At 40.5% G+C, this 17001-nt stretch overlaps 1 protein-coding gene across 1 annotated transcript; it reads right to left on the bottom strand.

The window, feature by feature from the left end:
• Positions 1-219: 219 nt before the first annotated feature.
• On the bottom strand, positions 220-15769 carry bicc2 (bicaudal C homolog 2). Its single transcript, XM_042493753.1, has 19 exons — positions 15499-15769; positions 13445-13491; positions 13020-13089; positions 12799-12878; positions 12393-12554; positions 11269-11322; positions 10810-11025; positions 10455-10706; positions 10145-10276; positions 9674-9863; positions 8207-8334; positions 7900-8105; positions 6887-6992; positions 6324-6363; positions 3576-3739; positions 2336-2555; positions 1197-1363; positions 842-941; positions 220-733 (listed from the first exon to the last, which is right to left on the bottom strand). Exons 1-19 carry the CDS (start codon positions 15767-15769, stop codon positions 603-605), a joined length of 2736 nt encoding a protein of 911 aa, XP_042349687.1. The 3' UTR covers positions 220-602.
• Positions 15770-17001: the final 1232 nt, after the last annotated feature.

Genomic DNA, 17001 nt, shown 5'->3' with positions numbered 1-17001 from the left:
GGTATGAGTCTGGCTGTGGACCTTTTTTGCATTTCATTCACCATTTTTCTCTCTCTTCTCCCCTCATTTCCTGTGAACTCTCCAATGAAAGTATAACACGCCCCAAAAAATACAGTCTAGGACAGCAACATTTTATTTATCATCACTGTCATTGTACAATCTCATTTATTTTTGTAAATACCTATTTACAATTGCATAAATGTAGTGGTTAACATGGACTTAAACACATAGTCAAAGCATAGGAGTTAAAATTTGCATAAGAAAGGCACTTTATGATGATAAAAGACACCACAAAGAATCGACACAGACGTTCGTTTTTGTTTCATACAGTTTGTTTCTTGTAGAATCAGAGGTTGGAAGTGAAGACCTCCTTGTCTCAATTTTGTATAAAAAGCTTTGGGATATGGCTGTAGATTAAAGGCACTGGAGTCAAATGTTTACATAATGTTTGCTGCTCCTCAGGCAATTTCATGGTTATCCGTTTATGGTGAATAAAGAGCAGATTTGACCTCTACGCTCGCAGCAGCATCACTGTATGTTTTTTTGAGGCTGAATAGCTCCATATGGGTCAGATGGAGCTAAGAGCTGGTTGGCGTCTCGTCTTACCAGCGATTACTCTGAGCAGCAACATCTAGATCCATGATTCGTGGTAGTCGCCCACTAGCACCACCCTCCAGGTAGCCAGGCTTCACTGCAGGTGTATCTGAGAGCCTCCTCTTGCTCTTGTTCAGGTCTGGAAGGGAAGATGAATAACTTAATCATTTTCATAAGAGGGGGCGGGAACCACCAACAGCGTTAGCACATGGAGAAGCAGATCTGAATCCAAGCATCAGATTCTCACCTGAGATTGCCAATAACATCTTGCGTCTGGCTCCAAAGGTGGAGATGCCCACTTCCTTCAGGTCTTCATCAGACAGCGTGAGGAATGTCTGGTAGTCAATCTAGATGAGTACAGATAGCAGTTGCATCATAGTGCTCATTAATGCTGCATAAGGCTTTAGGCTGGGGGACATGAGTGCGTGTACTTGTTTGTTTGTGTGTGTTTCAGGCTCTGCGGCAAGTTCGCCTACGCAGCCAGCCCAGCAGTGTGTTGCATGTTTGAGTGATGATGAAAATATATCTTCACACACTAATAACAGTTTCATTTTTAGTTTGTCTTGGTAAATGATTCATAGCAAGTCTCTACATATGTTTACCTCTTGTTGTTCAAACACATCAATGTATTTGATTAAGCCAAGTTGGCTGAGCAGCTCGGGCAGGTCATCTATTGTTTGGGGGGAGGGGCTCCGCTGACTACAGGTTGATGCCCTCCTTGATGAGCACACACTTTCAAAGTAGCTGCTGCTGCTCGGGAAGCTCTCCGCTAGACATCAGAGGTCAGAGTTCAGAGGAGAAGGTTAAAAGTGGCAGAGAGAAAGTGACCTACTTTGTTTCGTCAAGCTCAAAGAGACCTATTATGCTCATTTTCATGTTCAGACTTGTATTTGGGGTTTCTATTAGAAAATGTTTACAGGAATTAAATGTTAAAAATAAATCTTTCTCATACTGTCTGAAAATAACTCTGCTGAAATAACGTCTGTTTGAAGCACTCCATTTAAGTGCATGTGTCTTGAAGGCCACCTTCCAAAAAAGGCCAAGTCTGCTCTGTATTTCTAGTATATCTGCCGCATGTTGGTGTCTCTCAACTACCATTGCAGCTAGGGGTATGACTGTAACAGAGAATAGCTGCACGTTATCCAGACAAAAAACATCAATTAACGCTACTAAACACAGCTAACATGTTCCAACAGGAATGTTATCTAAAATTAGGTAGAAATTAACCACATCATCTGCCAATATACATGTTTTCTTGACGTTAGCATGCAACTACATGTAGCAGTGTAATTGCAGCTGGGAAATGACTGTAACAGAGAATAGCAGCACTTTCTCCCATTGAAAATCACCAGTATAAGCTTCAAAACCAAAATCTTCTCAACCAGACATTGTTCCAATAGGAATCTGACACAAAATCAGGAAGAAATTAAATACATTGGCGCTCAAGACTACATTTTTGCCTGGCGTTAGCATGTAGCTACATGTAGCAGTGTATGTGATGTAAACATTTGCAGCGGCGTGCCTGGAGCAGATGACTGTATAAAGAATTCAATTACAAGCTGACATCAGCTTGTTGTGAAAGTAGGAAAAACATTGGAAATAATATTTAGAACGTTCTGAAGCCTGAGGTTTATATATGCTTTCTCATTATATGAAACTTTGATCATTTTAAATATAAACACCCATCCCTGTAAAATTATATATTTGACAGAAAAAAAAGGAAAAGCATTAAATCACTTACAGTGTTTGTCATTTCTGCTTTTATTCCCTGAGGATGCAAATGCAGGGAAGGAGCTGGTGGATGAGGAGAAAGAAGATGGGGGGGAAGAGGGGGAGGAGGAAGAAGAGGAGGAGGAGGAAGAAGAAGAGCCAGGCAGGGATGAAGTTGTAGATCCACGTCTGTCCCTCCAGTTCTCACAGTCGCTCCCATTACACACTTTTCCCATTTGAGTTGCCCATGACTATAAGGAAACAGAAATTGTAACGACATTAAATATTAAATACTGTTACTTTCATCTGTGAGCATTTCACAGAAGCACCTTGTACTTCTGTCCCATTCTTTCATCTTTCTTCTCTTTGTCAGTGCTAGAGGTCATAAGACAAATGGTTACAAGTGATCACATATTCTCTTGCATGGGAGGGTTTCAGAAGATATAAGACATCCTTAGATCCAAAGATTTAATAAGAAGGCTCATTTGCCCCTAATGGCTGACCTGATCGTAGCACTCTCTTACTGGAAATTATCAATGCAGCAGGCATAACCAATGCTTCCTCCCAGCTGCCTGGGTCTCAGAAGAAAATTGAACTCATTGGAGGAATGCCTCTTGCTCTTATTAACCTAAGTGAGTCAGATTCTCCATCACTGGCCACAGAGCAGTCAGAGAGCGGCTGTTTAGGAGGCTTTTAAAGAGCCAGAGAGATGAGCCGAAACCGCTCAGGTGAACAGGTTGCTGAGGAGTGGCTGTGTTGACTGAGGCGATAGTATCAGACCCCAGGTAATTGGGCATACAAATTGGCAGTGCTTACCACACAGTGAGATAAATGCTCCAACTGCTGGAGAGCAATACCAATAAATGAGACTATGCTAGTGGGCCACAATAGGGGGTGCTTGTTTTACTGCACTGCAACAAAAAACTGCTTTGGTTAGCTCAAAAGTATTGAGCAAGTTCAGCAAAAGTGAAGAAGTTTAGCCTCAAGCTAAAATTAACAATTAGGATGAGTTGGAGGTCTATTTTTTATCTGTTTGTTAAACCAAATATTAAAGGGAAAGTTCACACCTAACTCAGCATTACATATTTTCCTCTTACCTGTAAGTGCTATTTATAAATCTAGATGGTTTAGATGGCTAATATCTCCAACACTCCTCAACTCACACCAAAAAAATCCAGACCGATAAATAGCACTGCAGGTAAGAGGAAAAATATGTATGTTTGATCTTGGGGTGAACTGTCCCTTTAAGTTAGCATGATGCTCATTTGTACCTGTTGTTGGTTATTGCTGATGCTCAGGTAGGGTTTGTAGCTGCGTCGGCTGATGTTGCGTAGCTCCTTGACGGCCTCAGCTGGCATGGACTTGGAGAAGCCAAGGCCACTCCAGGTGTCTGTGGGTGTCTGGACCTCTGTGACCACAGGCTTCCTCTGCATAGCTTACATAACGCATACACAAACACACACAAAAGGAAACAGAGACTTAAAACCTGCCTTTACTAATTTCTAATTTCCAGGGCACTTGAGAGCAGCTGAGACAAGCTCATCACCTTGTGTGTTAGCTAGTATTTGCTGATTTACATAGATTTGGGTAGATATTTGCATTTGTTTTGGAGTCGTGATGAAATACACAAAGTTGAGACTTGAATTTGATCACTGAGACAAAAATTCTAAAACTGTGCAGGCTAATTTATGAGCCAGTCAAGTTTTCTATTGGATCTTACTGTCATCTCAAGAGTAAAATTTCAGACAAATAAAGATCAGTGCAGCGAGAGAGGGGAAAAAAGCATTTTAAGATCTTGAGTTAGGATGGGATTGAGACAAGAGGAAGGCTATATCTCAGGAGCTGAATTAAAGAAATATAAGAAAACAGTCACAATCTCATATTGATCTGGTGGGACAAAGAAGAGATCTTATTTTGAATTTTTCCTTTCTTTTGAGTCTTCCAGCTGTTTTGCTTCACCCAACTCCTAACAAAAATATCCAGCTCTTTAGCTATTAAATATTCCACTAAGTTTACCATTAGTTGCTGACTTTGTCTGCAGTAAGTTGCTGTGAAGAAAGCATATAATAGTTTTTTTCAGAGCCTTTTGCTAAAAACAGCTGCCTGTTGCATCTTAAGACAACACCAATAAAAGACACTTAAAACCAAAACAATAAGCTGAAAGATGCTAAAATGCTCTGAAGTGTTGCGAGAAGGGGCCAAGTCAAGTGATAATTATATGGATTTGTCACTACTAGTGACACCTAACACATTAAATGGAACAATTTGATCCATTAACCGCGCTGAACTATGGATAGCAGTTTTAAGAGGAATCCCACCTAAATTAAGAATTTCAATATGGTATTTCCATAGCCCAAAAGCTGCTCCCTAAATAACAAATCAGAGTCTGATTTTGTGGACTCACAGAATGATATTTTCATCTTTTATACCCAATAGAGCTTTGCTCTCTTGTAGTGTTCTTGATTTTGAAAGAAAATGTGTACCCATTTACTTAGAACATTCCCTTGGGTGCTCTCAATGTCAGCTACATCTTTCCCGAGTCATTATCTATAGAGTATCTGTAGCCTTTATACTTATGACATCACAAATTTCAGCTTTAGCACTCTTGGGTTTGGAGAGATTTGTTCATGTTGACCAATGTTCTTACTGATATTTGTGGACTGTCTTACACTATAGGAAAAACCTGCTTGAATTTCAAAAGGGAAGGAGAAAAGAGAAAGATTTCAGAAAGCTATCCTCACAAGCTGCACTGTGCACAAAAAAGATTCGAATTCCCACTGATACTTTTTGTAGCACACAACAATGCATACAGCTTCAGTCCGCCAATCATGAAAATGCATTGCAGGTTTTCCACATTTGAGTCTGATAGTCTGAATTGGACAAGCTGGGTTCAGGTGTTAAATAATAAATCACAAATAGTGCCTCGCCAGCATGTGGCATACTTAACAGAACTCATACTGCTGAAACTAAGACAGATACACACTTTCGAATGACAAGCAAGTGACCCTGGGCCTCTTCTGGCAGCAGAACAGGATCCATGTGTGAATGTGTGATAAAAAAAAATGAAAAGAACAACAGTACTCAAAGGGTGTGATATCAATAGGATTATAACTGGTGGGCTGTCATTTGTGTGCTATGTGTCTGTTTGTGTGAGTAAATGTCCCATTCATATACTGGCATATGGGTGTCTTAATGACTGCGAGGCAGATGGCCCATTCAAACTGCTAATTCATAATCCCATAAAGCAACACTAAGGGAATTTAGTACCATTTGGCTGCAGATCTTCCCAGTATCTCTCATTCTGCATGATGGATGAGGTACTGTTTCCCGTGTGTGTGTGTGTGTGTGTGTGTGCGCGTGTGTGTGAGTGCGCAAACACAATTGTGACTTCATGCATGTGTGTGTTGTCTGCACTGTGTATCTACCCCATGTGAATTAAGTAGGAGTGCCAGTGCTACTCTATTATAACTTTGGCACTGTGCAGCCCATAAACAGGCCCCCTTCATCAGTTGTCTTGGCAGTGAGCAGCACTGAAATAGGCCCCCTCTATCAAAAGCCTGCCTCTGCTCGCGATATTAATGCTTTGCCTCCATAACATACTTGAATAGTCTAAATGGGATACTTCATCCTGGATAATCATATGACATTAAATCATCTTTTCTCAACAATATGACCAAAACTTGTGGGCTTTTACAGCAAACAAAATGGTCCACTTGATTTAGTGTTGTTTGAGGAGCTGAGTTTAAAGTGCTTTTCCAATCTGCGTCCGGTTCAGCTCCAAAAACAACAGCTTGGTGGTGTATAGGCAGCTGTTTGATGAGCAAAACAACAATATACAGGAAGTATTTGTGTATGCCCAGCTTTTCTAATATATCTATCTGCAGTACACAGCAACTATAGATCAATAAAAGAAAAGAAATGTTTGTTTAGCAGTGCCCTAATTGTTGCTGCAGAAGCCTGTGCAGAGCTCTTGAAACCACAAGGCAGGAAAGAAATATTAAACATTTAGGAGCACTAACCTCTGGTTGCCAGCAGTTTCTTCCTCTCATAGTCATAATCCTGCAAAGTACCAACAGGAAATAGAGTGGGTAAATAATGCATGAAATTGAATTATATTTTCTCAGGTTACTGAGCACAGGCAGGAAGGGGGGATGCTAACACTTCCTGCTGCTGTGGCAGTAAACTTGTTAATCCTCTGCCAGTAACCTTTGAGAGTGAGAGATGACAAATAAGAAAGGAAGCAAACAAACTCAGAAATCTATTCTCAAAATCAGATTGCACCAGGGTCAGGGATGTGCAAATCAATAGGTTACATAACATCACAAATACAATGTTTCTGTTTTCAGTCTAACTTGTCATCTACAATTTTATGTACAGAAGTGTATGGCATTAAATCATTTCTCCTCTTTCTCTCATGCACACTTCTCCTCCACAAGTCATTAAACATCTTCAGTGTCCCAAATCTTTCAGTGGTTCAAGACTTTATTGTATTTCGACTGAGATTTAGTTTTAGCCAAATAAATTTTTCCATAGATGCAGTGCATCATCCCTTGAGAGATCTGCAATTCCTGTTTTTCCTCACCTCAGCCTTGGATGAGTCAGCGCCAACATCCTGAGCCAATGCCACATCTCTCCTCAGGCTGTTCCTCCGTTCACTCCTGCTTCCCTCTGTCTCTGCGTTCAACAATCTGGCACATTCAGGAGACACACGCACAGATGGAAAGACAAGGTTAGGTTAAGCTGTGATGGCTCTGTCCAACATTTGAGAGGTTATCAACATGTCATTTCCTGAGAGAAAAAGTGGCAATACTATGGGAGGGTTTTAAAGAAAGGTTCATGATGCTTCGTCATTATGAATGTTATCAAAGGAGAGCAGTTCCATTAAAACTGCACAACAAAGAAAAAGGAAGGACAGAGACACATCAAAAAAGAAAAATATAGATCAGGTCAACATGGTTTATTTTCTCTGATTCAGTTTAGGTAACAGGAGCATGCAGGTGTACTTGTGTGTGTGGTAAAAATCTGTTTACAGTCATTGTGGGGACCCATGTTTCATCTGAGGGCAAAACTTTGGTCCCCAAAAGGTCAATCACTAATTTTTAGGCTATGGCTTGATTTTGGATTTTGTTTGGATTATACTTGAATTAACAGCACAGTAAGTCATCAACAAATTTAAGGTGTTAATGATTTAGTGCCATCTAGAGGCAAGGTTGCACATTGCATCCCACTGTAACTTATCCTGTGTGTCAGGCATGTGGGACAACCACGGTAGCCAACGTAAAAATGTGAATGGCCTTATCAAGAGCCAGTGGTTTGTTTTTTTTTGTTCTGGGCTACTGTAGAACAATGTGACAGACTCCATGCAAGAGGAAATGCTCCCTTACGTAGATATAAACAGCTCATTCTAACGTTAACGAAAATACAACAGTTCTTAGTTTCAGATGATTATGTACTCATGAAAACATAGTTAAGAATTTTACTCTCCATTACTGTTAATATGTACCCCTAAATCTTACACACTAGATTTGTAATGTAAGACAACACAATGACCTCATAAACCACAAAAACAAGTTTTATTTTTCAGTGAATACTCACCTGTATGTCAGTGCCTGCCCTGTTGAATGGCGTCTGCCCTGGACGAAAACCTTGGTAATTTCAGGACCCTGGAGACTCCCCCTCCGTCCCATTGACGCCACCCTGCTGACGCTGCTCACTGCATCACATGCCTCAGATGATGTCACCTCCGTGACCTTAGAGCTCTCATCCTCTGATTGGCCAGACTGGTCCTCATTTTCTAAGATCTGAACGAGAAAGAATAATTCAGTGCTTGGTGTTGATTTGTATCCATCACTAAGTATTGTTTTTTTTGCTGATAAAAGTTTCACCATAAACTATGGCAAACCTTCTCTAGTGGCCGGCTGTCTGCTCCCTTCAGTCCTGTCCTTCCCTCATCAGCGTGAGGGGTGAGACCTGGTGGGGGTGAGGGGCGAAGCTTAGTCACCACCTCTGGAGATGGAGCTGCCAAAGAGCCTGATCAACAACAGGGGACATGATAGTGAGTAAAAGAGTTGACTCAGGGCAGCCAAAAATGGTAATGGAAAAAAGGGTAAAAGTACTGCAAATGCAGCATTAGGTGTGAACCAGAAGTAACATGCCATAACAAAACTTATCAAGTTTGGTTTATGTATGCGCTACTGGAGTGGTATAGAGATATGTGGAGATATGTAATTGAAAATTTCATTCATTTAGACTTTATAGATGTATAGGGTATAACCTAAAACTAATAGATATCACCATGAAACTTCCTTAGTTGATTACTAGTATTAGGTTTTTTTTTAAATAACAAGTTTTCTGAAATTCAATGTTAAAATATGTAAATTAGGTTTTACCTAATTAAATATGAGTGCTTTGCATAAAATTTCCATTGCAGAAATCTGAACTGAGTAAACACTGAAATGTGGGTTTGGGATGTTTTCTTTCCAATAGCCTCAGACAAGCGGGAACCTCCAGGGCTGAAAAATGAAGCCAAAAACTGCATATCCTCTGATGGCTACTTGATGCTGGCACCAGAAGCGAGTCAGTCCCCAAAGACCCCTATGTTAAAATGCCCAACTTTACAGCAGAAATAAACATGTTTACAGCCTGGTACAACATTTATAATTATGAAGGCTTAACGTTACATATAATTTAGGGCATGAAGGCTTTGAGGCATAAACACAGTCTATGAATCGGGTCCCCCTCCACGGCTCCAATTTCTCATCTAAATAAAGTCACTTCTGGCTCCAAAAAGCAAGATGGTGACAGCCAAATAGCTGAACTTAAGGCCTCAAAATGCTAGTCCACAAACCAGCGGGTGACATTGCGATAGCTACATCCATTGTTTTATTTCCAGTCTATCTTATCAAAGAAGACATTTCATGAAAGCAAAATAGCCCAAAATCCCAAAATTGAGCAGTGCATGTTTCCACCTTTAGTTTCTGTCTACCCTTACAGAAGAGTTACAATTGCTCTTATTGTTACATATTTTTGGTTTCCATTTTCAGTGTTCACATAAGTGTACTTAAAGGTGTTTGCATTTTCCTCTTCCTTTTATCCCAAACCAATAGAAGTCATATTCTGACAGTATAACATATTTCAAATTATTCTGATTGTTTATGTTTTTGCTTGAAAATTGGTGCAATCTATTGGATGCTTTCATCACATTCATCTCAGTGTCCCCAGACTTGATCTGTGGGAGGGAGGGACAGAGTGGCAGTACACACTGCTGTCTGCCACAGTTGGCAAATTTTGTCAATTTTTAAATTCTACACTCAGTGGTGTTCCAATGTGGAGGGCGGTCAGACAGATACAGACATGTGTCCATGCTTACCCTGCTCAGAGAGACGAAGCTGCTGCAACAACATGTTGAGCCAATAGTGGGTCAGTCCACTGCTGCCTAGCACAGGGTCAGGGGTCATTCCAGTTACCTTGGCAGTCTCACAGGAATCCAACCCAAGGAGCAGACGGCGGGCCTCATAAAGACAGGAGATGTTTCTTTCCAGACCTTTCACGACCACTGACTGATAAACATACACCAATACAGAATTTGACATCAGTATTCAAAACACCACAGCATGTCACACTACAGGGGAGAGTAGTTTTGCATTCAAAATGAAAGTGAATGTTCAAGAAATATTTCAATAGACGTTTGTTATTTAATCCAATGTGTATGATGTAAGCCATCACAAGGTATAGTGTTGACCTAGATTGAAAGTGAATTCAAAAAGATGAGAGTGGTAGCCAACAAAACAGGGGATTCTAACAAGGACAGAGCAGCAAAGCTACACTGATAAAGTTGTACCTTGCTGGTCTGCTTTACTTTGGGCTTGACACTAATGAAGACTCCCAGGTTTTGCATCATCTGAGCCAGCTTACAAGGATCTGCCTCCCCATCTTCACGCATGTCAAACATCAAACACACAGGCAGACAGTCCTAGATTTGCACATAGAGACACAAAGATTGTAAAAAAAACAACAGATACACAAAACTAAAAAAATACATTTTGGCATATGTAAGCAAACAAAAAAAACAAACACATCAACTTGCTACCTCTCAGGATTTAATCTTTTGAGAAGTCCCTACAAAACAAAAACAAAATGCGTTGCTGTACCATGAGCTGCTGCCGAGCCAGACACACTCCGTCAGGGCTTCCCTGGATGAGCAGTGAGGAAGGGCTCTGAGGAGCGCTGAGGTCTGGTAGGATGATCTGGGTCTGGGTCTGGTGCATGACGCTCAGGAAGTGGGCTCCATTCTGCCCCAACAGGAAGAGATGCTGCTGGGAGGTGACATCCATCTGGCTACTCACTATACCGCCTGTGACCTCTGACCCCAGCAGTAGATCCATTAGGATGCAAGTTGCCTTCTGTCCGATGACGAAATATACATATGATATGATATTATACAGTATTTTGAACCTATTATAATGTGTATAAAGGGTGAACTGGATGAAAATATTCGACACTAACTTTGACAGCAGCTGCGTTGCCCTGTAGGCCCCAGACGGTGCAGCAGCTTTCGTAGAAGTTGGGTTGTGCCTGAGGATGTGGTGGCATAGCCCTGAAGCTCACACTGACCCCCAGAGTCTGCACTACCTGCTGGATGAGAGGGGAGCCTGCATCTGGCAGAGCCTGGGGCACCAGGCTGACTGGGAGGTCAAAGGTCAAGGACAGTGGCTGCAGGTCCTAGGACAGGGAGGATTGGGTAGAAAACAAGGGAAAGAGCATGATGGAGAAGAGGGGAAAATAAAGAGATGTGAGACAGACAGCAGCTTTTTGACAAATATACCTGTCTTCTTTGTGCCAGCAAAACTATTAATCATATTATTGATCACTGCATCTTGACTGGAGTGAAGAAATTGAGTTTTGAGACAAATAAAAAAATCTATCTTGAATAGTTTCTGCTCTGACTGTACATTGACTACTCACTCTTATCCTCCTCCTTGCTTCCTCCACTCCCTCTATGGGCCCAGCGATGGAGACCTGCCAAAAGTTGAAAAACAAATGAATATTAAAAAGGTGCACGAGAAAACATCAATACACTTGAGTATTGCGATATAATGCTTTGTGATACTGTGTTGCTTCTTAAAATGACTTTTGACTTTTGATTTTTAATAGTTTACATTTTTTATTTTTTTAATTTGTTTACCTAAATAATCCTACAAGCACTTATACTAATTTATCTATTGTTTTACCTATAAGGGCAAATTATAATTTCTTTTTTGATATTGCAAAAAAATAACAATATTTGCTGGCTGTTGCAGAGACTGTGATTAACACAACTGCAGATCCTACCGTTCTGACTGTATAAAAAAGTAAACCTTTTTATGCATATTATGGTGTGTGCCTTATACTATGAGAGTTTTCCTAAAATTAGATTTAAAAAAGTCGCAATATATCACCTTGCTTTCAGTGTGCAATTTATTGTAACATTTAGAATTGTAACCCCTGTATCATGATACTTATCATATCACTAGATTGCTGCTGATACACAGTCACAGGCATGTATACCAAATTTTGGACTCTATGCATAAGTAGTGTCTGTGGGCATCTTGACAAAAAAAATACAAAGGCAGCTTGCTTGCTTTCTCTTCCTTTCTTTCTTGCTTTTCTTTTCTGGAAACCTAATTTCCCGTTCTTCAGCAAAGACATTGGTGCTCCGGCAGCATGAGGACTAATTCACTCGGCTCTTGCTGCATTTAGTGCAGGAGCAGATCAAACCATTTTGTGCCTTTAAGAGGTGAGATGAGCCACAGCGAGCATCCTCTATTCCTCTATTCTTTTTAGACAAGGTTTAATCTTTTAGCTGATTCATTTAGTCAATGTAATTTCATTTTGGCACTTTTGCAAACAAAACCAAAGTTTCATCCCAGGCTTTTCACGGGCCCCGCTCCCATTGGAGTCCTGGGTAATCAGTTCCACTTTTCCCTCACAACAACACCTCTTCACAGCCCTAATATTTAAATAAATTATTTTCAGTTTTACTGTCAAAGCAGCCATTTTTGGCTCATTAAAATATCTGCTTTAGTGTCTCAAGCATGACAGATTCTTACCTGGTTGCTTTTTTCTCCTGTACCGATGTGTCTGTTGGAGTCGGGGAAATGGATATGACAAGATGTAACCTCCATCACCTTTTTGATGTTTCCACCGCCTTTCCCAATAACGTGGGAGTGCTCTGTGTAGGCCACGTCCATCTTTAGAGTCACCTTGTTTACCTGGATTTCATGTAAACAGTCATATCATTTGTACATGTGACTTTTAAATTCTTTGATTCAACATGAAAAACATCCAGTATTTATACACACAGCAGCTGCAAAGTGTCTTCTTCCTTCAGGTACAAATAACTTATTAAATAAGGAGGTGATTGCAAAGTTGAAAACATGTAAAAGCACTTTATCATCTGTATATTGTTGACATAATTGTTTAAAACTAGTGTGACTCAAGCACCACAGCCCTCACCCTGGTTTCTAAGACTTCTAGTATCTTCTTTTTGGCTTCCAAAACATTGGCTCTCTTCCCCTCCACCTTCACATGTGGATCTAGATGAAATAAGAGGTCAGTTTATCTTGTATATATCTGAGTATGTTACAGTAATCAGGAAAAAAATCTGTGGAAACATAGAAAAATCTGCAAAACAGGAGGCAGATGAAACAAAGAGCGCTGATGTAGTGTGGTTTCACCTTTCTTTGACTTGGCTCCAATCTTCAGCTTGGATGGCCATTTCACCTGAGTGTCAGTTTCTCTCATCACCTGAGGAGGCACAAACAATAGGAGAAAGTGTGAAAAAGAAAGAGATGGAGCACTCATTGTATGTCACATAAGCACATCCAGACACACAGCAGATCTGTTTCAACCTCAGAATACAAAGCCTTTTTTGCGTTTCAAAGACTGCAATTATCACCTCCATAAAACCAGCAATCACTGGATGCAGAGTATGGAACAAATGTTCAAATGGTGACAGGGATGCTTTCACTGATTTGTAAGCTACATTTAACCGGGGAGGTTCTATGCGCTGATAATTATAGGTGGCTTTCACTGAGGAGAGCAGATAGATTTTCTTTTGGTTTATTATATAACATGTTTTTAGGTGTGAAGTTCAACTTACTCTCTCAAAAAATTCTTCTCCTGTCTCTCCATCTCTCTGCTTTGGAGCTGTAAGACACGCAGAAAGCAAAGATAAGACAGATATATATTTAGTCAGATTTATTAAATGAAATTTAATGAAAATGTTCTGCTACAGGATATAAGTCCTCCTCACCAGATTCATCAACTAAAACAAAGCAAGCAAAACTTCAGCAGGTGGAAACACAACATGCTGTACAAAGTATGAGGTACAAGTTTCAGGCACAAACCAAAGCCATTAACTAGAAAATGAAAATAAATAAATGGAAATAATGAAAATTAAATTAAATTAGATTGAGTTTAAATGGTCAAACAAATATTACAACAAACATGTTCAAAGGAAATAGTCACAAATCAGTTTTAAAATTGTCTTATAGATACTTTGCTGACGAGAATTTTTACAATCTATTTTTGAAAGAGATAACTGAGGGAGCCTGCACTACATCCTCTGGAAGCTTGATACATGCTTTTACTGTGCAAAGTGTGAAGTTTTTGCTCTTTACAGAGCAACACTTTTGTGGAAGTAATTTTAAGGACTTTCCCCTTAAAATACATTCCAAAAGTGGAGAACAGACTCAGCCTAAATATATATTCTGTGAACAAGCTTAAAGATAAACACGTTTCAAAATTCCAGCAGTGTAATTTATCACGTCGTGTTGGTCAGCAGCACAACATTCCTCTGTTTACAGCACAAGTGTTCAATATCAAGCATGTGTGTAAAGTCAACATTCAAATGTTGACTTGTCTGAAATTTGCCAAGTGACTGGAACAAGAGGTTGCCGGGAACATAAACAATTTTAAAAGGCCATCGCTCCACGGTGACATTTACAGGGTACAGAGTGGGGGGGCAGGAACGCCCTCATCACTATGGGTTACGCTGGCCGGAGCTGAGGAATGGGAAGAGAACAGTGTGGGGTGGAGGGAGAAGGTGGTGGTTGTGTGCGAGGAGGGGGGTGGTTGACCACAAATTAGCCTAGAGACAGCTAATCACATCAATGGCATCTGCTGACGCAAAGACCTCCCACTTGACCAAAAAATTAAATAACAACTGCAAGATCAAGAAGGAATGTGTGAAAAAAACAAGAAAGAGAAAAAAAAAGAAAGTGCTCCTCAGCCTATCAGAGTGAAGTCTCAAGTGCAGTCTGACAAGTTATCACCTACAGGGATGAGATACACTATTTACTGCCTGACTGACGTTGCTCAAACAGCCGCAAAAGCCCCGCATGCACACACAGTCACACAGCCAACAGTAATCGGAATTCACTCCAGCTCTCCCATCAAGAGTCTGCATGAGGACAAACAGACAAATATCTGACTGCAGCACACACTGAAAGAGTTTCCCCAGTAACACAGGGGAGGCATTTGTCATAAACCTGCCAAGCAGCGATAACTAACGCAGGCAGTTACCTCTGCCTCCCAGACAGGAATGATAATAGCAAAAAAGACTTCTGAATGCATAAGTCATTGCGGGTCATAAATCACGGTGATACAGCAACAGGAGTTTAGTTAAACTGATGGTGACAACAAGGACACAGCCAGCTGGAGGCCCTGACAGGCACACAGGGTCAGGTAGATAACAGAGGTGAGCAGGAAGGGCACACAGGGAAGCAATGATAGACATCAGAAACAGAAAATCTCACAGCTTATAAAGAGAAATGAAGCTGATAACGGTGCCGGTGGAAAACGGTGAAGTCCAGGTGCATAGTGTTGACAGTGATATGGACATTTAACATCCATGAAACTAGGAAAAAAACATCGTATAAAGCAGTGGTTCCCAACTGGTCCAGCACAGAGGTCCAGATTCTTCCTTAGTCATTAGTTTAAGGTCCATACATTAGATAAATTACCACATAATCAATTTGATTTTGCAAAATATAAATAACACTTCGGCTTAGCACACAAAGAAATAAAACACATTGATAGAATGAAGCACTTCAAAATAAAAGTTAAGTGCTGAAAATTCACTGTACATCACAATTAACTGTGTTTTTTTGTTTTGTTTTGTGAATGAAATATAGATTATGACATTTGACTCACCATACAACATGTTCTCCAGCTTCTTCCTGTCAATCCTGAACCTCTCTTCCACCCACTCTGGGTCCAAACTTTGCCCTCTTGCTTTTTCCTGCCCCTGCATAGAGCTTCCACCTCCTTCCTCCTCTTCCTCATCCTCCTTTTCCTCAACTTGGGCCTTGCTGGACTCAGGCTTTACTGCTGAGCCGGGTTCTATGCTAGTTTCCAAGTCAGGCTGCTGTAGTGCTGTAGTGGCCGTGACCGGAGAGCTCTCCTCGGTGGTGGTGGTGGCCATAGCAGGACTGAGCCCTCGTCAGTGTTTGTTTGAGGATGTGTGCATGTGTGTGTGACCAAGGAGACCAGCAGGGAGAGAGAAAAAAGGGGGACAGAGGGGCAAGAAACACCCCCTGTGCCTTTTCTTTAAATCCCCCGCCCCCTTCACTTAATTTAGTACACAAATCTTTCTCTCTTCAAGCTGTTTGAGGCTTGAAGTATTTGCTGCTATGGCCTTGCAGTGCACAGATGTATAAGGAGAGTCACGTCTTCAATATAACACAGGCCATGTCTTCTCTTATATCTGAGGGGCTCCAGACAGACAAACAAAATCTACAACTTCAACTGAGGCTCTCTCTGCTCTCAACAAATCCTCTGTAATCCTCAGTTCAGTGTCCACAGATTATGTGGATAGATAGTCAAGACCTATATTAAGACAAGATACACATTCACCCCTCTATACACACACACACACACACACACACACACACACACACACACACATCCTGAGAAAGATCCTCACACCAGCACACACACAGCTAACAAAATAAACGGGTCATCCAGTTGGGTTCCAACGCACGTCCGTCCATGTCTGCCCTCCCTCCTGTTCCTCTGAATGAGAAGTGCGAGGGCTTGAGATTCCAGAGGTCGGGGTGAAGGGAGTGGAGGGGTGTATCACAGCAGTGAGTGTGTGGTGTTTGGAGGGGGGAGCTTTGCAACAATGCTTGGGATATAAAAAATTTCAAATAGTAGTGGAAGAAAATACTCTGTTATGCATAAAAGGCCTGTTTTCAATACCTGTGACATAAGTCAGCAAAATGTTCTTAGAGTATCAAAGTATGATTATTTATTCTGCAGAAGAAAAAATGCCCCTTGTGACTGATATGTTATAATAATAAATATATTATGATTGTTATTATTCTTCTTCTTATTATTATTATTATTATTATTATTATTAGTAGTAGTAGTAGTAGTAGTAGTAGTAGTATTATTATTATTAGTATTGTTATTATTATTATGCCAATAGCAGCATTTTTAGGGGTTGTGAGATTATAAATGTGGGGGGGATATGAGAAGACAAAGGGTTACAAAAAGTCCTGCTGCTCCAATATGTTGGGGTTTTTTTCTTTTCTTTTTTTTTAGTTTCCAAACTTTTCTTTTTATACTTCATATGTTGAACTTTAGTATTTTTTTTGGAAATGTTTTGCACTTTTCTTCACCTGCTTTACCCCAATACTGCTCCTTAATTTGATT

Source organism: Plectropomus leopardus, chromosome 9 (genome assembly GCF_008729295.1).
Source record: "Plectropomus leopardus isolate mb chromosome 9, YSFRI_Pleo_2.0, whole genome shotgun sequence".
Lineage (NCBI taxonomy): Eukaryota > Metazoa > Chordata > Actinopteri > Perciformes > Serranidae > Plectropomus > Plectropomus leopardus.
This window is presented reverse-complemented; position numbering and strand designations above follow the sequence as displayed.

Excerpts from the sequence above, each read along its gene's own strand:
- bicc2 (XM_042493753.1), bottom strand. The coding sequence starts at position 15,769 with ATGGCCACCACCACCACCGAGGAGAGCTCTCCGGTCACGGCCACTACA. Across the intron at positions 12,879-13,019 it reads TGGAGCCAAGTCAAAGAAAG|ATCCACATGTGAAGGTGGAG; the intron begins GTGAAACCACAC and ends TATTTCATCTAG. Across the intron at positions 2,556-3,575 it reads TCAGCAATAACCAACAACAG|TCATGGGCAACTCAAATGGG; the intron begins GTACAAATGAGC and ends GTTTCCTTATAG.